The sequence below is a fragment of the Prunus mume genome, linkage group LG6 (genome assembly GCF_029339155.1).
Source record: "Prunus mume cultivar Tortuosa linkage group LG6, ASM2933915v1, whole genome shotgun sequence".
Lineage (NCBI taxonomy): Eukaryota > Viridiplantae > Streptophyta > Magnoliopsida > Rosales > Rosaceae > Prunus > Prunus mume.
In genome coordinates this window covers 4,576,186-4,600,533 of record NC_142703.1, presented here as the reverse complement: position 1 = coordinate 4,600,533, position 24,348 = coordinate 4,576,186, and the positions used below count along the sequence as shown (strand labels likewise).

The following is a 24,348-nucleotide window of genomic DNA, read 5'->3' as shown; positions in this document are numbered from 1 at the left end:
TATTTCATTACGAGTTTGGATTTAATTAGTATTTACTTTCAAGTGATCTAACAAATAACGAGTGTTGAACTTGTAAAATGTATATACATCTGTTACATGTAAGTCTTTCTCATATCGTGATATGAAAAGAAAAAGTTAAGCGAAGTAGCATTGTGGAGTAGTTGTATGATTGCACGGTGTCCCTCAAACATTACAGGCTTTGTTACTCGCTTTTTATGTAAGGTATTTTACATTTTATTTTGGTTATTTTTTCAATATGAACTCTAAATATCAAACCTTATACTCTATAAGCTTTGATTTTATATTTCTAAAACCATATGGAAACATTACAAACAAAAGAAATGTTAGTACAGAATTTTGAGGTTCCTCTGTCGTGAAGGTTGCCTAATGCCCACCTCTTTTATTATTTTTGAAATTTAAAATGTTATTTTAAAAATTACAAAACAATGTTTTTAAAGTGTTAGTTTCCAAATGTTTGCAATTATTCATCTCCTCCATAATTCATGGTTCGGTTTAACAATATAATACAAAAACAAAAGAGAATCCTTGAATTCATAGTAAACACTTCAATTATGAGTGATTTGAAAATAAAAGAAGCAGATAGAGCATATCTAATTGTTAAGAGGATATGATAGAATCTCCCCTTCATGGGGAGTTGGATTTTGAAGGCACATGGAAAAGTAAGTAGGGTCCTAAACTCAAATCAAAACACCATTTGGGCCCATGTGAAAAAGCCCGGATCAAAGCAGAATCTGGCCTCACACACGGACCCACAGTGGAAAAAGAGGCCCACACCAGCAAAGAACCCAACCCAGTGAGACAGTGACATTTCTAGAACTTAAAAATTGGAAAGCAGTTGAAAATATTGTCACTTCAAATTCGTGAACTTAGACATGATTTGTATATTGGTTCTCCAATTCGCAAAATGATTGTTGTAGTCTCGAAATTCCACTTTCATTAGCAGCGTTGATCGAGTTTGTTGAATTTTATGTTATATTTTAGAGGCAAAAAAAGGATCAACACTGCTAATGAAAGTGGAGTTCAAAACAAACTATTTTACAAAATTAAGGATCAAAATACAAATCGAATCTAAGATCAAGAATACTACAACTAAAAAGCCATATGATATAATAGAAAAGTATGCAGATGCCTATCCCCCATCATAATAAGCGCCACCATGGGGACACTTAAAAAAAGGAGTACTGTTGTGCTCCCGCGAAAAAGTGGTTTTCAAGCCTTTGTTTATTCCTCTGTGGAACTGGAAAGGTAAGTCTGCAACTCACTCAGTCCACACCAATCTCTCTCTCTCTCTTCTTTTTGTGAGCTTAATTTTCACATTCAGCTGAGCTCTGGGAGATTCTTCAGGCAAAAGCAACTAATTTAGCAAGAATGGTGAAGGAAACTGAGTTCTATGATGTCCTCAGCGTCAGTCCCTCAGCTTCTGAGGAAGAAATTCGCAAGGCTTATTATATTAAGGTTCGTTCTTTGATATCTAATTTTCTTAATTTGATAAGTTTGGTATGTTTTACATTTATTAATAGTTTTACATTTGGTTTTTTATTTTTATTTGTATAGTTTCTTTTAAGTGCTGATCATCTTTCAGTTGTTTTTTTGGTGCATTGGTAGGATCACATACAAGAATGAATAAATTGAAATATAATAAACATATCTTGGTGATAGATCCTGATTGACTGGTTACCTTTTGTTTTGTTTTTTTGGGTCCAATTGGAAACATTAAAGATTGGGAATTGGAGAACGGGAATTTGATTGAGATTCAGAAAAGATTGAATAATTAATTGTTAAATTGTTAAGGGACCTGAATCGCCTAGTGTTCTTTGATTACTCATACAGTCATCTTTACCATATTTCTTACTATCATGCAGGGGTTTATGATTTATTTTGTTCAAATCTTGGTGAACTAATGCAACTTTGTATTCTGAACTTTTCTATATACTAGTAAACTTTTCTGTGTTTGAAATTCAAGTATCTGATATGGAGAGGCTAATATTGGTGCAGGCAAGGCAAGTTCATCCGGACAAAAATCCAAACGATCCTCAGGCTGCTGAAAGATTTCAGGCAAGTCCACTACTTCTAATCCTTCTTTTTATCGTTTGTTTATCGCTTTTTGAGGTAAAGAAAGTTTCAATCCTCTTATGAATCAAGTGGAGCCTTGCTCTGTCATTTTGTTGTTTTTTATTCTCTGGATACTTGTGTGTTTGTTCTATTACCTTGAGGTTTAACAAAAAAATCTTCTTGTTACCAGGCACTAGGTGAAGCTTATCAAGTTTTGAGTGATCCAGTACAAAGAGATGCATATGATCGAAATGGAAAGTATTGCATATCTAGGTACAAATACTTATATTTGACATTTGCTTATGCTCGTATGCGCACACACATCCACGCAGATATCTAGGTGATCCTATTACAGCTTCTGTTACTTGAGCTCTTTCTCATACAAAGAAAATGAATTATGATATAACTACAGATAAATTATACTGCTCCCAATCCTTCTGTCTTGCCATTAGTCCTCTAAACACGTTCTTAACATAAATTTTGGCTTCATTTCATGAATTTGATTTCTGACATTCTACTGGACCAACTTACCTTTGCATAATGTAAAATTCTAAAGCACTTGTAGGGAAAAAAATCCACAGTTGTGAAATACTTTGTTGTTCGGAAACTTTCTCTACCCTATTTGATTTGTCCATGTGCAACGCAAGTTGATAGTATTGTTGTTGTATCGTTATGAATTTAAGTTGTGCATTAATCTTATTCTTAGAATATTTTTTCCTGATATCCTAACAAGTCTGTGTTTTACTTTGAAGGGAAACCATGCTTGACCCCACAGCTGTCTTTGCTTTTCTTTTTGGAAGTGAATTATTTGAGGACTACATAGGACATCTAGCTGTAGCATCAATGGCCTCTTCTCAATTAGCTGGCGAAGGCGACAGCCCTGAGAAAGTGCATGATAAATTGAAGGCAAGTAAATTCCAGAACTCTTTAAATTAAATACCAGTATCTTTCTCTTTAGTGAGGCATGCTGTTCATTATGCTCATGTTCGTGAATAAAATGGAATATAAAGGTCTGGCTTCTGCAGTCACAGGCTCACAATACATACTCATAAAATTACACGGGGTGGTAGGGTTGCAGAACTTCTGCTCCCATAAGGAGACTCAGTCTGGTTCTACCACTATTTGACCATTTCTCTTATGTTTTAAATAAGTCTAAGTATATTTCAGACAATCTTTTAGGTATTGTGGTAGTCTGCTAGAGCACATTTGCTGCTTTTCAGATTTTCATGTCTCAACGTCTAATTCTATTCAATGTAACCATTGAGATTACCTAGGTGTGACTTTAACTTGATATCATCGTTTCCTCAAATTTTTATCCACTTGGTTCATTTCCTTTAACCTATAACAGCATCCATAGTATGGATTTATTTTTTGCAGGCTGTCCAGAAAGAAAGAGAAGAAAAGCTAGCAAAATCACTCAAAGATTTTCTTAATCAATATGTTCAAGGTGACAAAGAGGGATTCTTACAGCATGCTGAATCTGAAGCTAGACGACTTTCTGATGCAGGTCAACTAATTTGCATCTGGCCTGTTTATGATTTCAGTAACCGTTAATGAACCCATGTGACAAATGTTGCAAATAGAAGTGTTTTACAATTTCCACAAGAACTTTGTATCACTTCAAATGCTGTGACCATACTCATAGCTCAAAAGATTTATACCACCTAAATTGAAAGATTCCTCATGGTTTACAACTTCAATTATCTTCTGGAATTACCAAAGATTTAAAATCTATCAAAAATAAGGCACATATAGTACAGGGAATTTCTATCCTCTCCGTCTTTTCTTTTGAGTACTCTGTAATCTGCTTCATGCTTGATATCAGCATACTGTATAAGATGAACTTAAAGATTATCGATATATCTTCACATGAATTTTTTAAAGTAGTGCACTTCAGAGTAGTTGATATTGCAGCTTCATTTACTTTGATTATGTTTAAGCTGTTCTGCCTGATATATGTTAGCAATTTAAGTGCTTGAGTTCAAGTTGATATACTGGTAAAGTTTTAACTGATAAATTGAAAAGAAACCGTGTCTTATTTATTCTTCTTGACGCCACTCTAATGTCAATTATCAGAAAACATCAATAAATCCTTGAGGACATAGTTGTGATAGGAACTTTAATGACAGCTTCTAGCTCCTAATAATCATACATCGAACCTAATTTTTATGACAACTAAGGGATGAGTTACTGAAACTGATAGGACTTAAAATTTTGTATGCTTTGTCAAATACAACAGAATTTGATTCTTGTAGGCATAAATTATTGACTTGTATTTGCTCATATGACACCCCATCTGTTCTTTGGCTTCACAAATTTATGTAATTGTGACGATATATAGTAGCGTGGACTCCGTAAGTTTCATGAAAAAATTAATGATGCATTAGCCTGTCACTACTTGTGCACGCTAAACTTTCTACTCTTTCTCAATTGCAGCCTTCGGAATTGAAATGCTACACACTATTGGCTACGTATATTCGAGACAAGCAGCACAAGAGCTTGGAAAGAAAACCATATTCCTAGGAGTACCATTTTTGGCTGAGTGGGTACGGAATAAGGGACATTTCTGGAAGTCACAGATGACTGCTGCAAAAGGTTTGCATATAATCATCCAGGACTCTGCCCCTCATTCAATGTTAATGTCGTGTTTTCTACAGGGAAATTTTAATTCCTCTTTTCACCTAATTATATTGGGGAAAAAATGAATTCAGGTGCTTTTCAGTTGCTCCAACTTCAAGAAGAAATCCGTCGGCAATTTAAAATGGATGGAAGTGGCCCTGAAAATAATGTTGAATCACATATACGCTTAAACAAAGACACACTTTTGAACTCATTGTGGAAATTGAATGTGGTGGACATTGAAGTAACTCTCATGCATGTTTGTCAAATGGTTAGTGATTTTTTACAATCAACAGAAACCTTTCTTTTCATGAAACTGGTTTTGCTTTTCCATCTCCTGCAATGCATTTTGACACCTGTCAGATAACTGGAGATCCTTCTCATGATTCCAAAATATGGTTTCAGGTTCTACGGGAAAATAATCTTAGAAAAGATGAACTTAAAGCTCGTGCTTTGGCACTCAAACACCTTGGAAGGATATTTCAGGTGTGTAGTTACGATTTATGCAAAATCTTGGAGAGGAACATTTCTTGTTTATTGGATTTTGGCGCATTCTTCATCTTGAGTATAAACTTGAATGCAAAGGTTCTGCATGCCCATTATAGTATTTCCTTATTAATTTTGGATGACGATTTTCACACATCATTCAGTCCCATTTACATTCCTCCCTCTTATTTTTGTGCTTTGGTAACCACGTAAACAAAAGGAGAATCAAAGCATGAAAACAAATCTTTTTAAGTGATGACCTGCTGACACTAGATACAAATTTTTCTGGTTTTAGGAGGAAAAGCAGACACGAAATGGTGGAACTTCAAGAAGGAAAAGTTCAGCTGACACAGACGACGACGGGAGCAGTTCCGATAGCAGTTCTGAAGAGGATTCGCCACGACCACTTTCATATAGAACTCCTTTTCTCACTCAGGCATGTTATAAGATTCTATACACCTAAGGAAATATACCACATCACGCTAACCGGTTAATGTAGCTGATGTGTTCCTTTGCCTTCTTCCCTGGCAGGGTATTGGCAGGCTCTTCAGATGCCTTTGCAATCCAGCATTTGATGTTGATGACGAAGAGATTGTTTACAAAAGCAAATGATATGCAATGCAGGAGATTATATGTAAAAGAAGGAAAAGTTGACAAGCTTACGTGAGATGGCAAAGCATATATATAAGTTATAACAGAGGGTGAAAGCTGTCGTGCTAAATGGAGGATTTTGTTATATTCATGCTAGAGAATGGCGCAAGCCTGTGTCGTGTGTCAAAATGTATTTATTCATTGCCCTCATTATTGTGGAACAGTTCCATTTTCAAATATGTTCAATTATTACAGTGATATATATGTAATCGCAATAACGAAGCTTTCTCTTCAGTTTCAGACTCTCTCTAGAGTCTTCCGCTTGGACGAGGGCGAATATATCTTGTAAACAGATGTGAGAAATATAAGCATGATTATCACTTCCTCAGTTTAGTGTTTTCTAGAAACACTCTGCACGTCTGTTTCTGTTTTGTTACAATTAGATTTCTGAATGGATTGCGATTTGTCAAATTATATTTTTATTTTATTACGATTATATTTCTGAATGGATTCCTACTTACTTGCAAAGATGCTGTTTTCATTTAAATACAATACCAAGTAGACTTCATCTCCCCATCAATCTCCTATTATTGACTTGACTATATATATTATTGGTTGAGATTTTCAATTTCATAAACAAATTAACCCGAGAGAGATGAAGATTGAGAGTCTCTTCGGTTGCTTCAAAGGAGGCAAGAGAGAGCAAAACAGAGAGTACAGAAGCCAAAGGACCGGTTGCTGCAATAATATGGGGTGGCAGACACTGCCTGACGATATCATGGAGATTATTTTAAAGCACTTGAATTTAAGAGAGCGTATACGCTTAAGAATCATCTGCAAGTCTTGGAACTCTCTTGCTATGCGAAGAGACTTTTCTAATGCTCCACAACTACCTTGGTTACTGCTCCCTCAGGCCTCCAATAAGTACTTGAGTTTTTCCAGTGTCTCAGATGTCAAGTTTCACACATTGAGCCTACCTAAGCCGGTTCGAGGAGGGCGGGTTTGTGGTTGTTCTAAAGGATGGTTGGTTATGATCAAAGAGAAAGTATTAAACTCCAAACTGTATCTCGTAAACCCAATTTCAAGAGACCAACACCAACTTCCATCTTTGAGAACAATTCCATCTTTCCATAAGTTCGTAAACACAAACAAGTCGAAACGTGGCGGTGCATTGCTTTTCTGTAATTCATTCGCGTTATCTATGTCGGATGTTAAATCAAACAACTGTATTGTTGCAGCAGTTTTTGATGAGTTGACGTTGGGTTTATGCAGACCTGGAGACAAAACATGGAGTGTCTTCCATGTATTAGATGAAAACGAACATCTTGATAAAATATTGTTTTCTTCTTCCGGTATGCTATACGCCTTGGTTTCGTCGGGTAGTGTTAGTAAGAATGGCATCGTTGTTGCGTCTCACAGCTTAAACTTTGGAGATGATACAGTGAAAATTAAATTGGTCTATGACAAAAGAGAAAGCCTAAGGGATTTAAATCCAAGCATTGAGTATCGTGATGACTACCAGATCTTGTTGAAAGGAATGTACGCCTCTCATTTGTTACAATCAGCAACAAATAATGAAGTCTTCGTGATCCATCAAATACTAGATTCCTTTTTAAGAAGGGATGGTGATGTCGAGGAGGAGGACGAGAATGAGGAGGAAGGGACTGATGATGAGGATGAGGACGAGGATGAGGAAGAGATTGATGATGAGGATGAGGACGAGGACGAGATTGATGATGAGGAAGAGACTGATGATGAAGATGATGAGGATGAGGACGAGGACGAGGAAGAGATTGATGATGAGGAAGAGACTGATGATGAAGATGATGAGGATGAGGACGAGGACGAGGAAGAGATTGATGATGAGGAAGAGACAGATGATGAGGATGAGGAAGAGGAGGAAGATAACAATAACGATGATCAAGATGAAGGAGTTAATAATGGTGAATTTCACCACGTCGATATTGCTTCTGAAGATGCATCTGGCTCTAAACCATATTTAAGGACAAGTGAATTTAGAGTATACAAGGTTGACCAAGAGAATGACAACTTGGGTAGGGTACAATGTTTGGGGGACGACCAACTATTCTTTTGCTCTGATGCTGAATGCATGTCCCTGCATCCAGCTAGTAATACCCAAGGATTTGACGGAAATTGCATTTATTTTGCAACAAACAACATATGGAGGTTACATTCTTTAGAAACTTATACATCTCGTGAGATTGGTGTATTCTACCTAGATTCTAGGAGAATTCAGCGACCCTTTCCAAGTGTTAATTTGTCACTACTGACCAAACTCACTTGGTTAACTCCAAGTTTATAGTAGTTTGGTAACATTCATTTACACCTAATTAATCTCATCTCCTTTCTTGAAACTAGGGCTATATGTTTATCTTATGCATAATGTTTTCTCTCATGCTCATTAATTATCCACTTGTATCGATAAGATATGTTTTATGTTCAAAAAATTTACATATCTTTATCATAATTCATAAGCTCCCTTGCCATCCAGAAAAATAAAACAAAGACAAATGACAATATCTATCTTTTCGGAAAAAAGTCACAATTTTTTCAGTTGGGATTTTGACAAAAGTTATAATTTTTAAACTGAAAACCAAATTCCGTGTTTGGATATAAAAAAATTAAAAAAAAAAAAGAAATCCAAAAATCCACGTGAGAAAAAAGAAGGAATTTGAAAGTGATAAATATCAACTTCAAATTCTATCTAAATAATTGTCATTTCTAAAATTCCAGAGTACCTCCAATCCTCCCCACAATGTTTTACCTAAATTTGAACTTGGTAAAAACTGACCCAAAATTGTATATAGGAGCGATAGTCAGAAACTTCGTATCAAATTTCCTGATATTTTTTTCTGACTCTTTTATATATTATGATCAAATTACACATGGCACAACTAGCATAAACACATTTCGAGTTGAGCCAAATTCACTATATATATATATTTTAAATTTAACTACACAAGACCATTTATTTTATAATTTAACCACACAAAAACTCAAACAAAAGTTAACACAAATTTTCAGACTTGTAGGGGTTTAAGGAAAGAAAAGAACTGTTTGTGACCTTGTGAATAGAAGGATAGTATCTAGAGCTTCAAAAATTTACATATCTGGAATTTTATGTCCATGAACCTCAAATGCCATTGAAAGAAATGAGTAAAAGCAGTAAACTCCTCTTCTTCCTTTTTATTTGGATTTAAAGGCGAAGGGAGGATGTACGAAGCACTTTTGTTTCTCCCAAAGGGTGTTTATAAAAAGAAAATTGATCAGAGATTCCGCAATTCCGCTTGGCCAGGACAATGTACCCACCCCTTTCTTCTGAAATTTGATTACCCTCTCCATAAGTTTAAGCTACCACTTGTAACCCCCAAAGAATAAAAGAGGGCAAATGCATATGACATATAACAAAATGGTATAACAAAAAAAAAATCACAAACATATTATTGAAGTGCACATTGAGTCCAAATCAGTGAAATCACACTAACTCATCAGTGCGATGTTACTTAGCACACTAGATGATTAGTATGGCCAATTATCGACCTTGCATCATAAACAATTGCAAAATTTAACCAAACTAAGGAAACAGAGGAAAAAGTAAAATTGCATACAACTAGCAAAAATCGTCTTACGCCACCATTCTGATTACATGCCAAGTTTTCAATTCAAACATAAAGAGAAAGAGAGTACAAGAATTTCAATGTTGAAGTCCTAATTTAATTCCTAGTAATCAATGCTCTGTTAGGTTATAGATGTGGCATTCTCCATTTGAAAACAAAGAGGTTCTCGTCCAAAATCGAAAACCAAATAGGCTTGTGGATAAATCAGACTGAATCAATTTTATAATTTTTCCCGTCAAAACCAGACTAAATTTGACTAGATAAATAGTTTCGGTTCCAGTTCTAATTCTGATTTTGGGTGAGAACCTGATTGAATATGACTATGCCGACTCCTAGTTTTTCATGGGAAAGGAAAATGAAAGTCAAAATAGATATAGGAATAAGAAAGATTAAAATTATATTAAAACAAAAAGTGTACGAAAGGTTTCATTTTCGTCCCCTATTTCTCCAGTAGGAAGAAACTTTTTCCCATTTCTTGTTGGTAGTCCTTTTCTCATGCGGACCAAACACAACTTTATAGGAAAGGAAGAGGTCTCCATTTGAATTTGATTATTCCACCGTCTTTGATACCCAAAAAGTTCCCTTTACTAAATTAAAAAGAAATAAAAATGAAAAGGGCAAAAGAAAATCTCGGGTGTTAGCACCAAAATTTAAAAAATTTAAAAAAAAATCCAAAACCACAAAATCCTCACATTTTTATTATTTTTTAAAAAGAAAAAAAGAAAACCAAGGTTTTTGCAACGGGTCTGATATTGTGCTCTGTTCTTCTATTTTTTGGTCAGACTCCAGAACAAGAACCCTAATTTGTCCCAAAAAAAAAAAAAAAAAAAAAAAAAACTCTAACACTAAACCCACCTTTTTCCCTGTGCGAGTTCCATCGTCAGCTTTGCTCCTAAAGCCAGATTGCAAAGGAAGCTCTATCCTCAGCAAACCTCGTAAGTTTACTATTAACCTTTTGATTAGATTATTTTTTCTGTTTAAAAGCTGTGATCATCAACGTATTCTAAGTGTTTCTTCTGCTTAGGAAGACGTTTCTCTTTCGAATTCTCAGCCCCAGTCATTTGAAAAAGAAGTTTAAGGAGTCAAATACTGTAGGGTGTGTGATTTTGTATGAGAATGACTACTTTCCAAACAATTTTTTGAACTCTTTGCATAGTTTTTTGTTTATAGAATTAAATTGATATACCCATGTGTGCATTATGCATATTCGTTTCGTTTGTATATTAAACTTGTGCTCACCGCTCATAGTTTTGTGTGAAATCTGTAGGAGCTTGTGCGGCAGGCATAGTATTTGGAAGCCAAGATGCAGGCTTGTGGTGGAGCTGCAGTGATGGGTTCTATTCAACAGCCCACTTGGACCAAAGGAACAACTTTTCCAAACAAGGGGCTTAGCTTTGGTGGATATTCACATCAATTAAAACTCAATTACGTGAAGACCCGTAGATCTTATTCTTACATTGAAGGAAGCTTGGTTGCTGGAAGGCCATCCTCTTCTGTCTCTGTGCCTTTGCCCAAAATTGGAGGTAATTATACTCCAACCATTGAGCGGTTATCAATTACTTCTATGTAGTTGTGATTCCATTGGTAAATCGTATTGAAATGTATTTCAAGTTTTTGTTTTTTGGGATTTCTTTGTTAGGAATACTTCTGGGATTGCAAAGGTTATGGTGTTATAATTTTTAATGTCAGTTTCACTTAAAGAAAACATAAAAACGAAAAAAAGGGTATCCTTTTCCTTGGCATCTGCCAGAATGCTGTATGCTTTGCGTATTCATCTTTGGAGGTTTTGTAATCACCACTTTCAGTACAACTGCAGAGTTTCCTTACTCAATTTTTTGAAAGAACCATCTTTATAAATGAAAAGGCCTTTAAAAAGCCATATATTCGGCTTGAATTTTTCCAACTTCAGAAGTATCAAAGGAGTCATTGGTTAGTAGCAGGAATTGTGTCTGACTTGTTCTAAATTTGGTTAATTGATTTACAGGCGATGGAAGCAGTTTTATAGATAATGGGTTAAGTGAGGCTGACCCTGAGGTGCGTGGTATTATTGAAAGGGAGAAGGAGCGACAGTTCAAGAGCCTTGAGCTTATTGCCTCAGAAAATTTTACATATCGGGCAGTGATGGAGGCAGTTGGCTCATGTCTCACGAACAAGTATTCGGAAGGATTACCAGGTAAAAGGTACATATACTCAGACCCAGAGTAATGTGAGTTCAACTGGTAACTTTTATTAAAACGATTATGTTTGGTGTAGCTCATAGTTTGACTGTACATTTCAGGTACTATGGTGGCAATGAACACATTGATGAGCTTGAAACACTATGCCAAAAAAGGGCACTTGATGCATTTCACTTAGATGGAAAGAAGTGGGGTGTGAATGTTCAACCATTATCTGGTTCTCCTGCAAATTTTGAGGTTTATACTGCAGTTCTTAAACCTCATGACCGTCTCATGGTAAGGTGTCCTCTTGGCTTTGTCTTACTCTTTTTTATTGGTGGCTACTAACATGTGCATGTACCTTAGGGTTTGGACTTGTCTCACGGGGGACATTTGTCTCATGGTTTCATGACTCCTAAAAGACGGGTATCAGGCACATCCATTTATTTTGAGTCCATGTCCTATCGACTAAATGAATCCACAGGTGCTGCATTTTGTTTCTGGATAAGAATGATTCCGTGTTTCTGATTTACTAAAGATGTAATGGTTATTCTCTTGGGATGATGTTGGACTTTTTCCTTTAAAAAATAAAAAAATAAAAAAAAATCCAGGTCTCGTTGACTATGACAAGCTTGAGGAAATGGCTGACCGGTTTAAACCAAAACTCATTATTGCCGGGGCTAGTGCTTATCCTCGTGATTTTGACTATCCTCGCATGAGGAAGGTTAGTATTTTATGTCTTCATTCCATATAATAATTTTCATTCGCACAATGATATGAAATTCATTATCATATATAAGCACTGTGTCTTTCTTTGGCAACTGATCAATTAGTTCTAATCTGCATGGGAAGATTGCGGATGCTGTTGGTGCTTTTCTTATGATGGATATGGCTCACATAAGTGGTCTTGTTGCTGCTTCTGTGCTTGCAAATCCTTTTGACTACTGCGATATTGTGACCACAACAACACACAAGGTATTGTTCATACTTGTGTAACGTATTTATACTTCACTAAATTTTTCCAAATTCTGAGATTTCTCATAAATGGACTTGTGTAAACACGTGCAAATGTCGATTGGTTCTCCTCTAGACTCGGTATACTTCATAAATAGCCTTAGCATGTGCTTTCTTTTTTGTAAGCCACATTTGGATGATCTGACAAATTTAAGACATTTCTCTTTAGTCTTTAAGAGGCCCAAGAGGTGGAATGATCTTCTTCAAGAAAGATACAGTTCTTGGGGTTGATTTAGAATCTGCCATCAACAATGCTGTTTTTCCAGGTTTACAGGTTAGTAACAAATCTGAACCATATCTAATCATTTATTTGTTTCTGTAAATTCAGTATTTATTTTTTAAAATTAGATATGAAAGGATAAAAGGCTTGAGTTCTTTATGCAGGGTGGTCCTCATAACCACACTATTGGGGGCCTTGCAGTTTGCTTGAAGTATGCACAGTCCCCAGAATTTAAGGCTTACCAGAACAAGGTACTGAAATTATACTGTCCTCATGTAAAAATGGTCTAAGGCATGTCCTAATTTAGTGTGGCTGCTCTACCTTGTAGGTGGTCTCTAATTGTAGGGCTCTTGCAAGCCGATTGACTGAACTTGGATACAAACTAGTTTCTGGTGGAAGTGATAATCATCTGGTTCTTGTGGATTTGCGGCCTTTAGTAAGTTCCTAGATTGTTTATTAATTTATTTGTTTTAATTTTTCGATACAGATTTCTTATTGCAGCTTAAATGAGAACTTGTCCTGAAATGTGGAGCTTTTGTTTTCTATTTAGCACTTTTTTCTTTTCTTAGACGGCTAGCATTTAGAGGTCATGGATAGAACAAAAAATATTAGTGAGATGAGTTATGACTTCACCAGTTTTTGTGTTTACGGGCCTTTGTTTTGGCTTGACAAGGGTTGGTTTTTCTTTAGGGAGTCTTCCTGTATCCTATTCGTTTACTGTTTGAGCTACGTTTTTCTGCTTTGATTCTTTCTCATGTGTGGATGAAAATATAAGATTCTGTCATCAGAGATCATAATTATTCTCATATTATAAGTTATCAAATTTAGAGTGTTTTCGATAATGAGTTAAGCAATAAAGTTGTGATTGGATACTTTGCATTAGTTCATAACCATATTTTATTTACCAATGTTATTTGACATTTCCTTTTTTAACAGGGGATTGATGGAGCTCGAGTGGAGAAAATTCTTGACATGGCTTCTATTACCCTGAACAAGAATTCAGTACCTGGTGAGTCTGAGGGTCCATTTGGATGAAATCATTAAAAGAACATTGTATTTGAGAATTAGGCTGAATGGAAAAACATCTTTAGAAAGCATGTATTTGAACTAGACACAAATTATTTGCAATGGATTCAAAATAGCTTTATACAAGGAATCATACAAAATGCATGTGTTTTCTTTTAATCCAAATCTACGCATATAGCTTCTAACTCTCTAGTCAAGCCACTTAGCTATATAATTTTACCAGATGGGCCCCAAGGGTCCAGGCCTTTATTTTTTGTTTGAAGGCCCTATCTTATTTTGTTTGTGTAGTTGTTGTCTTTATTTGTCTTTCAGCCTTTTTTCCCCTTGATTTTACAGCTGTAATGTTTGATGAAATAGGTGATAAAAGTGCTGTAGTGCCCGGTGGCATTCGCATCGGATCACCTGCCATGACGACAAGGGGATTCACCGAGAAAGAATTCATAGCAGTTGCGGACTACATTCATGAGGGTGTGCAGATAACGATTGATGCTAAACGCACAGTATCAGGATCAAAGCTTCAAGATTTTATGAGGTTTGTTGCTTCCCCAGAATTCTCTCAAAAGGATCGGGTGTCAGATCTGCAGAGAAGAGTTGAAGGGCTTACCACCCAGTTCCCAATACCTGGAGTATAAATCGTATAGTTAGACACATATGGTCAATGTTCCCATAACGAAATGCAAGTTTAATTACTTCTGTTGTAACATGCCTGCACAACTATTTTAACGTAGCACGTGGACGGCTACCTTAGAGTTCCGGCATGGAAAGTTTTACAGTTAGAATGCTTTTTCTCGTGTATACTAGATTTCATCTTCAATTTTGTTCTTGTGCGAAGATGAGTGAGAGTTAAATGACTTGTGTACGTGAAGAGTAAGCACTACATATCAATGGCTTGAGACAGTTGACTTAGAATTGATGGTCACTTGATAAATCTGGAGTAAGGGCCTATGGTTGCAAGTTCTGCAGCACAAAAATGGCTGCAAGAAATTAATGGTTTTGTCCTAGGAAGTGACTTGGGCAGAACGCCTCAATTAAGACTATTTGAGGGGCATTGTTGTAGACCACCATTTTTTAAGTCAATAAGTGGTCATTATAATGTTTTCTGGAAAACTTTGTTCGGCATATTTTGTTTTGTCACGATGTGAAAATCATCACAATTAGATTTTGATTTCAGAGTCACAATTAGATTTTGACTTTCTAATAGAAATCGATTTGTTTAACTTTTTGCAAGGATAATTTTCAAATGATGTCATTTAAATTCAATGGGAAGTAGACCTCACACTGCATCTTACTTGAGTACTAGTCATCTTGATGGAACAGAAGGGAACTCAGAAATGTCTACCTCAGCGTTTGTTGCTGTAATATTTAGGTTTTCAAATTAATTTTTTAGACTCACTCTGCTTAACGAAAGATTTTCTTCTAGGAAATGCAGAACCAGGACTTAACGAGTAGGCGCTCTTAGAAACGAACAATCACCAAAACCATGACGCGAAACCAAGTTTGTCTTCCAGCAGTCAAAATACTTCTTAAAATCCGTAGTTCCAGGCCATTGCCCATTTGCTGCTGATTACATCTCAACACAAACACATATACTGTGGCTTGGGTTCTCGGCCCTTCCACACACTTTAGTTTGTTACCCTAATCATCGTTCCTCTACTCAATGAGCCGAATGAGGAAAGGCCCTAGCTGTGCGGTGTGCTTGGACAGCACAGGCACGATGCACGGATGTCAAGTTCAAAACAGCCGCTCATAATGAGGGAATGCCTTCCAGAGCAGGTGTGAAGTGCGGGAAATGAGTCGCACACTGCCTGAACAGCAGAAGGGGGGAGTGCTGTGCATTGGCTGATGTTGAGAGTCCTGAGCCCTTCCTCATCATTCTTGGATTTCCTAGATTCCCATACTGCTGCAGGCTTGTTCCTCACTAAACTCTGGGGCAAAGAATACATTGCAACCTATCTGCTTAAAGTAGAACCTCAAATCCCGTCTAAGGTGCCTGTTAAACTTTGCAAGTTATTTTTAAGCTAATTCGAAACAGAACGAGAATTTAACAGGGGCATGATCATAAACACACACAGAGGATATAGAAACAAATGGAAAGTTGGATGGTACAAAGACAAATGGGAGGCTTTCTTTGACAATTGGAATTGTTACTTGTTTTCAGTCCTCCAGGTACATGTGTTTATATATATTATGGCAACATAAGCTGGGAAGGTATATGTAGAAACTAACAACGTACAAACGTGATATACTTTAATGACTAAAGAATCCATAAATATCATTCGTCATCAAGACTATTGATGGAAAATATGCAACGAAGTAAGGACATTTAAAAGATAAAAATGTGGGAGAAAACTTCTCCAATATGAGCAGTTTTGATCCAATTGAAGGTTTACTTTTGAATTGACAACAGGGACGACAATTATTTACTCGATTCAACAAAAATATCGCCTCAGTGGATTCTTAGTTTAATAGGCAATTAATCTTTGACAGAAAATCTGAAAGTACCCATTCATATTGCACAATGACCATCAACGCGAAATTGGAGTACTTTCTAAACCGTGTACCAGAAAGCCAGAGCATGGCGATATTTATATACAGGGCCATATTCTAGTGATCTTTATTGCATGGAAAGGTTCAGTTGGTCCTTTGGTATTCCTACTGCAGTCTCTAGCCTATTTCAGTTTGGCTTGGCCTGCATCACCTTCCAACTTGATAAACATGTAGGTACGCATGGTTACGGGCGACAATCTTCAAACTGCAAAAGCAATTGCTTTGGAGTGTGGCATACTTGCTGATGATAAAGATGCTACTGAGCCAACTTTGATCGAGGCAAATGTTTTTCGTGAGCTTTCTGATAGGGAGAGAGAAGATTATGCTGAGAAGATTTCGGTATGAAACTTGTGCATCATTCATAGATAATGCTAATCCACTTTTCTTTTAGACATATGCCCAAAAGGGCATAAGTGTTGAATTACTCCTAAAACTGTATGCATGTCTTTACAGTTAGAAAGAAGGGTCAATCTTGGATTGCCACCTGAACAGCTTGTAGCTGAGAAACGTACACCTGCAGTGAGGATAGAACAGGTATCAATATTTTGTACTGGTGTCTATAGATTTAAAGTTTCATTTATCTCATTGAAAAACGTAGTTTTTGCAGGGAATTTCATAATATAAAGTTATCCTGAATGTTCTCTTCTTACTCTTTAAATGTCAGAATCCATTTCCAGTCCGTTCTGTTGCAAAATCAGAACGTATGAGAGAATGTTTACGGTCCTTGAGGCGCAACCACAAGGTATATGGCTCTGATTCACTTTTTCAATGTAGTAATAGGTTCCCAAACTGGTTGTTACAAGAAAGAGAGTAATCTTGCCTTGTTGCCCTTTTGAGCTACATCTTTGAATAACAGAAAATAGTCCAAAAAGATCATTAGGAGCCTTCATAGCTATTGAAATATCAAAAATCTGTTTTGTTTCATAACACATTGGTCTAGAACAACCATCAATACCCATTAGTACCATGCATTACTTATCAAAAAAGAAAGGAGATCACAGAAATGTTGCTTTTAGTAGGCAAATTTTCCTATCGATTGGTTTTCTTTGGTGGGTCTAGGATGACGATGCTAGAGTGCGACAAGCCTTCCAGACCTTGCTGATATATGTTGGAAATGTTGCAAGGAATCCTAATGAAGAAAAATTCAGGAAGATCAGACTCAGTAATCCGTTATTCTTGGTAAGCTGTGCTTTGACTTATCTCTTCTGTTTTCCAACCTAGTGTGTGCACATGCATGTTTGTGTTCTTTCTGTTGGGGATGGTTTGAAAAGAAAGGCTTAGAATAAACACAGTTAACAACGGTTATATATTGTCTACATTCATGTTTATTGAAATTTATTGAGCAGGATAGAGTTGGGAGTTTGATTGGAGGAATTGAGTTCCTTGAGCTCTGTGGGTTTGAGACAACTGAAGGGGGAGAGTTTTTGTATCTTCCTCACAATAAGGTTGACATGGCAACATTAAACTCAGCTGCTTCTGAGCTGAAGTGTGCATTGACAAACCCGTTCTTTGGCCTTCTATAGCGGGCAAGAGAAACTTGTGATACAAGGTTCAATGAATTGGGTCTTAAACTTGGGAGGAAAAGTGGCTAAAGTATGCAACGTTGATGAATTATTGATTAATCTCTAGGAATGTCATGTTAGAAATCTTATACTGAGTCTTCTGCCTTGTTGTAAGAACTTTACTTTATGAAAATTTCTCATAGTTGTCCTACCTTCCTCTGTATTTATGTACTAATTAGCATTCTATTTGTTCAAGAAATATTAAGCTGAGGAATGAAACAGTTGATCTAATACAGCCTTATCATGTGCTGAATTAGTATAAATATAGAAACAGATGAATTCATCTTATCATGTATACTATTCGCCCAGCATCAACCTGCAGAACAACTCCATTTGATCATCAGGTAGTTCCAGGCATATGCTGAGGCCTCCCTTTCCTTCCGGTCCTGGCAGCAGCATGACAAGGCCCGGCTTGAGTAGAACCGATGTGGCTCACTTAACTTTTCCCCAGGAGAATTCACCATGCTCTATCCCCAATTTCCACCATGACACAAGTGAGAAGCTATCTTCTTCACAAGGTACCCCTTTATTCACCTCTAACCAATCTATCCCTGACCTCACATACTCATCATCCAATCTCTCTACCCCTTCTTGCACCTTCCTTACAAGGGTAGAGTCATCTTCCTCCTTAATCTCCTTCACAGTTGCATGTGCAAAGGCAGGAACCAATGCATTTCCAGCAAATCCAGGTGGGGCTGGAGGCACAACTCATTTGCGAGCATCTACTGGAATCAAAATAGTCGAAGTCTTTTCATCTGGCATATCAACCGCAATGCTCCTTGCCTTCCAGGTCATTGCTGCAACAACTTGAAAACTAGTGCAGCTCTTCAACTTCCCATCTTTAAGGACTGCCTTCTTCAAGCTGGCAATACGATCTTGGGACAAATAGATAAGTCGCGTTGGGTTAAGAGTTGTGGATAGTTTCATGTTGGTGCCACTCAGGCCACGGACAGTGAATATGCCAGTTCTATCAGTGGCTTTTGAGTATTCAAAATTTGGGAAACTGATGTTTGGAGAGTTTCGAGCTTTGAACATTGTTCGATCTGCATTTGGTCGAATGACTAAGTTACCACCGAGAGTTAGAGCTGCTAAATTTGCCTCAAACTCCCGGACTGCAACCCCATCGACTGCGCAATGATTGAACCTGGAGGCAAACACTAGGCTTCCACACCCAAGCTGAGTGAACTGTCACAACAAACATACATTACTGTGATCAATTTGGGACTTTTGTTTATTTTTCACAGCCAAAGATTGATCAGAAGGACTTATTTGAATAGTGAAATGACGATAAGAGCAGATCTGAAACGACACAAGGGGCTTATCTTTGAGATCCATTTCCTCATCCTCTTGTGGCAAGAAAGCAACAAACTTCCTGAACTCTTTCTTGGGTACCAAAAGCTCACCAAGTTCATCCAGCTTGATATCTGTCCTAGCTGCAGCAACAACAACACCTGCACCGTTGCATTCGATTTCAAAGCGATTGCTGTCTTCCAAACTTGGCACAAGCCGCCCGGCTAAGAAATCATATTCAGCTAGCAAGGGACCGAGTGTGCGAAACAAGCTATGATAAGCCTCGGAGAAGCTCATCCCATTGCTTGGAGGATCAAAAAAGATAACCGTCTCTTGGTACACAACAAGGGCCAGGTCTATGTTTGATAAGAAAAGTCTCCGGGGCTGTTTCGGTTTTTCTGTTGCAATTACAACCTTCTCAACTAGTTTCACATTCTCCATTGTCAATGGTTTATATCTGGTCTAGGTGAGGTTTCTCAATTGATCGAATGGAGGTTTTTTAAAGGATGAAATGAAGCACAACGTGGCTCTCTGCTACTAAGAAAGCAGTCAACTTTCATGTTATCCGGCATACAAGCATCTTACGCGTGCGTACGTGGCTTTCTTATCATTTTGGGCCCTAGAAAAATCTAGTCCATGGGCTGTCCTAGACGATGAATGCATAATTGGCATAAATTACATCTCGCGCCATTGGGTGTCAGTAAGTAGGGTGGGCACGATCCAATTCGGTCCGTTTTACCTTAAAATTGAAAATCAAAACAAATAAATAATCAGTTTGCTTTGGTTTAATTCAGTTTTGGTTCGGTCCCACATGTTATATTAGGTTTTAGTTGTGCATTGATTTTTTTTTTTAGGCTTGTTTCATCATTACTTGAATTCAAAGAACAACCATCAATACCCATTTGAATCGAAGGGAATAGATTTAGGAATTGTTTTACAGCAAACATTCACAGTTGTCGCACAGCCCGATAGTCTGAGAACTACTATGAGTTATTCCCAAGAAACAAAATCACAACCAAGCTGGTCATTGACTTCAATTTTTGGGAGGAAGGTTTTCAGATTTCTGATTCACCTTTAGTCAAAAAGAAAATGTAAGTGGTGGAACATAAGTTACAAAATCCAAATTAGATGGTAAAAACCTTATCAAAATGCCAATCATCAAATTTCTGAATCCAGATATGAGCCAGCGCATTCATTTCTAGCAATATCGGGCAAGAACAATTGCTACAGTAAACATACTAATGCAATTTTTCATGGGTTTGACAAAATGCTTTAACCATTCAATCCAACCTGTTTATACAACCAGACCGTAAGATTGACACTAGAAGTTTATACAACCTCTACATTTTTCTAGTCCTCTGCATCAAACTAGTTTTTTTTCTTTCTACCTGCTGTTACATAATCATCATCATTGTATTGCTGCTCACATGCATGTAAGTGCAGTAGCCAACGTTCATATGACTGGTCATATACATATGAATTTGTTAATGCTGTAGTAACTACTGTCATGAAAGTGAAACACCTAAGGGAGAGCTCCTAGAAGAAAGCAAGAGCCCAATTGAAGAGCAAAGAACACAATATGAGCTCATTTTGACAAAATTTTTGTCAACCGGTACCCTGTCAACATTATATTCTTCTTTAATATTGTAGCTATTAGTATTGCTGGGTTTCATCTTTTCAATCTATAGATGGGGCTGATAAGTACTAGAAATGGTATTACTCTGCAATTTATAGACTCGAAGATGAAATTAATTAACCCAATCTTGACTTGCATCTAAACATGATATTCAAGGCAAGGTGCTTTTATATCCAGCAGAGACCAATTGCATCAAGTAGGGTAACATTTTGACAAATCCTGGTACCATTTGCTCTAGTAACAATTTCAGATCAAACCCTGAATGCATCAAACAGAAATCAGTCACAACAGACACAGTAGTGGACATTGATAAATCTTGGCTCCATCTCTAACTAAGCAACACACAAACTTGTGGTAGTCAACTTTTCCTTCATCAAAATTTTACTGCCAGTTTTATCTTTGTTACGCTCGATATAGTCACGAGAGCTATTGCTCTATAACTAGGAAGATGGCTGCAATAGTGTACAAGAAGAGGCAAGGGGCTCGTGCACAACTGAATTTGAACAAACTGAGATAGGAATTCCCTCCAAGTGCAACATGACGCTCCCCAGGATTTCAGTCAATACCTTCTCGAACTCGTCTTCGTTGAGCAGCTTTCCATTATCTTCATTCACCAAGTTGAACGTGTTTGTACCCAATTTGGTAGACGGGCCAAAAATGGTCTCAAGTTTTAAAAAGATATTTTAAAATAAGGCCAGGCCCATTAGCATTTTGGTTTTTCTGAAAAACAATCCTTTTCCCAACTAGGCCTTTTTGAATGAATCAATAAAAAGACCCAAGTCAGGAAAGTCAAAACCTCCATCTCACGCTACAAGTTAAAAGATTGATAAGCATGTTTTCTAAGCCCACGTGGGAGGCCGAAGGGGATTATCGCATTTAATGATTACTTGACCTCTTGCTCGCCTAGCAAGAAAACAAGTCGTACTGAAGCCCTTAAAACCAGAGAAGGTCAAAATTGCCAGCCGGGTTTTCAAGTACAAAAAAGTCAAATCAAGAAGGCACCACAAGGGAAACCAACGGTTCTTGCCAGAAATCCTCCATCATTCCCTCTATGAACTGGTTAAGATCAACGAACTAGCAGCTGACGTTGAACCACAAGCCAAAGGTCTTGTCACAGTTTCCATCATTACAAGTTTATCCACCTCTATAAATAATAAGGGTATGCCTCAGAATGAGGGGACTCTCTCTCCAAAACCAGACGCAACGTCTTAAAAAACACTTTCAAGAAAACAATCTGCCTACTTTTTCTAGATAACCAGTTGACAACTCCTGCACTTATCTCTTGTAGCTCTGCCATATCCATGGTATGATTTTTCTTTTAAAAAGTATTTCGTTTCAATTCATGTAATCGTTTAACTGGATCGAGAAATCTCCGATGTCTTTTTCTTTACTTTGTAATCTGGGTTCGAAGATAATTGGTGAATTATTGAAGAATCTTCTATTATTTAGTTTAAAGCTCAAAGTGAATATAAGTTGCAGAATGATCTATATAGATAAATTTCACATTAATCATCTGAAAACGGATTATGGACAATTTTAATACATAAAATTGAATTCCCGCCCTTTATCCTTCGAAAAGTCTAGAAAAACCAACATTCGGGCCCGATGGGGGATAGGGGCCTGAAAGAAACAGTAAAAGAAAAGTATAAGAAGTTGAGTTGGGCCCGAAATTGCACCTCTGGGCCCGAATCAACTTTTAATCCAATTCGAGAATGAGAAAAATATTAAACAGGTTAATAGAACCCAGGCATGGTTTTTGCTAACCACGAACTTGGTCTTAGTTTACTGCCTATTCATGTATTGCTCGTACTTGTCAAGGCGATATTCACGAAGGAAAGAATATTGAAGTCCTCTTAACCGAGGCATAGAAAAGAATCAACCCAGGCCAGTACCATCCCTCTCCCCACACACCCGGCCCGGAGCACGATGGCTTGGTAAGAAGTTCAGAAAAAAGGCGCAAGCTCCTTCAACATTAATCATCCACTTTCATACCAGATCTATTGGGCTGGTGATATACCCAATAGTGGCACGCCTAAGCAAGCAGAAGGATCAGTACTAAGAATAAGTTGACAACTAGGGGCTCGATTGGGCCCATCCGCTCTCCGACAAACTGATTCAACTTTCAATTTTATTCAGAAATTGAAGGAACTCTCCGCGAGCCAAGAAACACCATCCGATCGGGGCATTGGTGTTGATCCAACAATTCCTCCTCGTTCCTCAGATTAGAACTGACCCCTGTGGTTGGTGAAAAGATGAGAAGACGGAAAAAAGGATCAACAGAACGCATCCTGCACAACCTTGTCCATCTGTAAGTCATGGGACATCTTGAATTAGTCACTCGCTTGGACAAGCATAAGTTACTAATATTTGCTGAATAGGTTGTTTGAGTTCATTATAACAGAGGTAATTAACAAAGCACCTACTTAACCACACCAACTTATGACAGACCAGCCGTTGGAGCCACCACATCCAGCGCCACACGCAAATATTCCTTGGACAGTTTCTCACTATGGTCTTTTGGCACGTTTTCAATAGCTGCATTCAGCGACTGCATTTCACAATAGATTGAAATATAAGGGAATTCAATATGTATGGCACTCTAGGCAGAAAATAAAAACACATACTAAAAATGTATGAATTCACCCATGATTAAGTATGCAAATGGCCAATAACAAAAAGAGAAGGCATCTTTATGAGACAGACCTTGTCTAATTCAAACTTGTTGGACAACAGTCTCTTAATACCACTTCCATCGAAGTCAGTTTCACTGTGGGCTACATTCACAAGATGTTCCTTAAGACGTTGAGCCATAGACTCTGCCACTTTCTTAAACTTCTCTATGAAATTTCCTTGAGATACAGGCTCGTCCAAATCAATAACAATAACGTACATAGAAAATAATGGTCATATTAAAAAAATAAAAAAATAATATTACATCTTAACTATAAAAGGGCTCTTGCACGCCTCTATGTAGGATTTTGGGGAAATGAGTGGCACTATTGCATAGAGCTCACTCTCATGAGTTCGTAGACATGTAGTGGGCCATGATACATTACTACACGTGGATACTGATTACTAATTACTTTACTACACATGATGTTGGATTTCCTGGTGTGTGGCAAAGAAATCGGACACATTTGATATTGGTTACTTTACTACACATAGCATTGGATGTTTCGGCATGTGGTAAAGAACCCGGACACATTTATATGATTTACTTTACCCACACATGGCATTGAATTTTCCGGTGTGTTGGCTCACTTGGATACTGGTTATTGTTACTTTACCACACATAGTGTTGGACTGTCCGATGTGTGGTAAAGATTCGAGCACCTTTGATCAGGTGTGCCGTAAGCACGGACGGGCAGTCTGCGTGCGTGGGACATGGTTTGGTTTGGTTTGGCCTCAAATGGTGTTGGATTTTCCTGCGTGTGTGCTGTAGAGTGGTAGTCTCCCAGTTGGATAGCTCATCTCTAGACGCAGGGTAGAA

The 24,348-nt window shown here is 37.4% G+C and overlaps 5 protein-coding genes and 1 pseudogene across 8 annotated transcripts; 4 read left to right on the top strand and 2 right to left on the bottom strand.

Moving 5' to 3' along the window:
* Positions 1 to 972: 972 nt before the first annotated feature.
* Positions 973 to 6,240, top strand: LOC103336460 (DNAJ heat shock N-terminal domain-containing protein). 3 transcript variants are annotated; one of them, XM_089053733.1, is made up of 11 exons: positions 973 to 1,266; positions 1,366 to 1,476; positions 2,017 to 2,076; positions 2,264 to 2,346; positions 2,826 to 2,979; positions 3,451 to 3,580; positions 4,510 to 4,668; positions 4,785 to 4,963; positions 5,098 to 5,178; positions 5,474 to 5,614; positions 5,710 to 6,240. In XM_089053733.1, exons 2-11 carry the CDS (start codon positions 1,390 to 1,392, stop codon positions 5,788 to 5,790), a joined length of 1,155 nt encoding a protein of 384 aa, XP_088909859.1. In that variant the 5' UTR covers positions 973 to 1,266; positions 1,366 to 1,389; the 3' UTR covers positions 5,791 to 6,240. The 3 variants fall into 3 exon arrangements, with proteins under 3 accessions (XP_088909859.1, XP_088909860.1, XP_008237723.2); XM_089053734.1 differs by having other exon boundaries at positions 1,343 to 1,476; XM_008239501.2 differs by lacking the exon at positions 973 to 1,266 and having other exon boundaries at positions 1,279 to 1,476.
* Positions 6,241 to 6,392: 152 nt separating this feature from the next.
* LOC148915894 (uncharacterized) lies at positions 6,393 to 8,097 on the top strand. The gene has a single exon (XM_089054099.1). The coding sequence runs from the start codon at positions 6,518 to 6,520 to the stop codon at positions 8,090 to 8,092; it is 1,575 nt and encodes a 524-aa protein (XP_088910225.1). The 5' UTR covers positions 6,393 to 6,517; the 3' UTR covers positions 8,093 to 8,097.
* A 2,064-nt stretch (positions 8,098 to 10,161) lies between these two features.
* Positions 10,162 to 14,751, top strand: LOC103336461 (serine hydroxymethyltransferase 3, chloroplastic-like). 2 transcript variants are annotated; one of them, XM_089054098.1, is made up of 13 exons: positions 10,213 to 10,342; positions 10,432 to 10,503; positions 10,675 to 10,930; positions 11,392 to 11,587; positions 11,686 to 11,860; positions 11,930 to 12,047; positions 12,175 to 12,287; positions 12,416 to 12,538; positions 12,747 to 12,851; positions 12,962 to 13,048; positions 13,126 to 13,233; positions 13,734 to 13,806; positions 14,181 to 14,751. In XM_089054098.1, the coding sequence occupies exons 3-13, from the start codon at positions 10,711 to 10,713 to the stop codon at positions 14,453 to 14,455; spliced, it is 1,593 nt and encodes a 530-aa protein (XP_088910224.1). In that variant the 5' UTR covers positions 10,213 to 10,342; positions 10,432 to 10,503; positions 10,675 to 10,710; the 3' UTR covers positions 14,456 to 14,751. The 2 variants fall into 2 exon arrangements, with proteins under 2 accessions (XP_016650906.2, XP_088910224.1); XM_016795420.2 differs by lacking the exon at positions 10,432 to 10,503 and having other exon boundaries at positions 10,162 to 10,342.
* A 1,799-nt stretch (positions 14,752 to 16,550) lies between these two features.
* LOC103336462 (uncharacterized) lies at positions 16,551 to 18,116 on the top strand. The gene is made up of 5 exons (XM_089055016.1): positions 16,551 to 16,709; positions 16,824 to 16,904; positions 17,035 to 17,112; positions 17,430 to 17,549; positions 17,717 to 18,116. Exons 1-5 carry the CDS (start codon positions 16,551 to 16,553, stop codon positions 17,891 to 17,893), a joined length of 615 nt encoding a protein of 204 aa, XP_088911142.1. The 3' UTR covers positions 17,894 to 18,116.
* A 248-nt stretch (positions 18,117 to 18,364) lies between these two features.
* Positions 18,365 to 19,663, bottom strand: LOC103336520 (acyltransferase GLAUCE-like). Its single transcript, XM_089055015.1, has 3 exons — positions 19,175 to 19,663; positions 18,659 to 19,117; positions 18,365 to 18,568 (listed from the first exon to the last, which is right to left on the bottom strand). The coding sequence occupies exons 1-3, from the start codon at positions 19,661 to 19,663 to the stop codon at positions 18,365 to 18,367; spliced, it is 1,152 nt and encodes a 383-aa protein (XP_088911141.1).
* A 1,635-nt stretch (positions 19,664 to 21,298) lies between these two features.
* LOC107881390 (uncharacterized) lies at positions 21,299 to 23,750 on the bottom strand (annotated as a pseudogene).
* Positions 23,751 to 24,348: the final 598 nt, after the last annotated feature.

Bases quoted from the DNA above. Each gene is read 5' to 3' on its own strand.
- LOC103336460 (XM_089053733.1), top strand. From the start codon at position 1,390: ATGGTGAAGGAAACTGAGTTCTATGATGTCCTCAGCGTCAGTCCCTCA. The intron at 2,980-3,450 runs GCAAGTAAATTC...TATTTTTTGCAG, and splicing joins AAGTGCATGATAAATTGAAG to GCTGTCCAGAAAGAAAGAGA. The intron at 4,669-4,784 runs GTTTGCATATAA...AAATGAATTCAG, and splicing joins ACAGATGACTGCTGCAAAAG to GTGCTTTTCAGTTGCTCCAA.
- LOC148915894 (XM_089054099.1), top strand. From the start codon at position 6,518: ATGGGGTGGCAGACACTGCCTGACGATATCATGGAGATTATTTTAAAG.
- LOC103336461 (XM_016795420.2), top strand. From the start codon at position 10,711: ATGCAGGCTTGTGGTGGAGCTGCAGTGATGGGTTCTATTCAACAGCCC. The intron at 13,234-13,733 runs GTAAGTTCCTAG...CTTTTTTAACAG, and splicing joins TTGTGGATTTGCGGCCTTTA to GGGATTGATGGAGCTCGAGT. The intron at 13,807-14,180 runs GTGAGTCTGAGG...TTGATGAAATAG, and splicing joins GAACAAGAATTCAGTACCTG to GTGATAAAAGTGCTGTAGTG.
- LOC103336462 (XM_089055016.1), top strand. From the start codon at position 16,551: ATGGTTACGGGCGACAATCTTCAAACTGCAAAAGCAATTGCTTTGGAG. The intron at 16,905-17,034 runs GTATCAATATTT...TTTAAATGTCAG, and splicing joins CTGCAGTGAGGATAGAACAG to AATCCATTTCCAGTCCGTTC. The intron at 17,113-17,429 runs GTATATGGCTCT...TGGTGGGTCTAG, and splicing joins CCTTGAGGCGCAACCACAAG to GATGACGATGCTAGAGTGCG.
- LOC103336520 (XM_089055015.1), bottom strand. From the start codon at position 19,663: ATGGAGAATGTGAAACTAGTTGAGAAGGTTGTAATTGCAACAGAAAAA. The intron at 19,118-19,174 runs GTGAAAAATAAA...TTGTTGTGACAG, and splicing joins CTTCTGATCAATCTTTGGCT to TTCACTCAGCTTGGGTGTGG. The intron at 18,569-18,658 runs GTAGATGCTCGC...GCAACTGTGAAG, and splicing joins CTTCGACTATTTTGATTCCA to GAGATTAAGGAGGAAGATGA.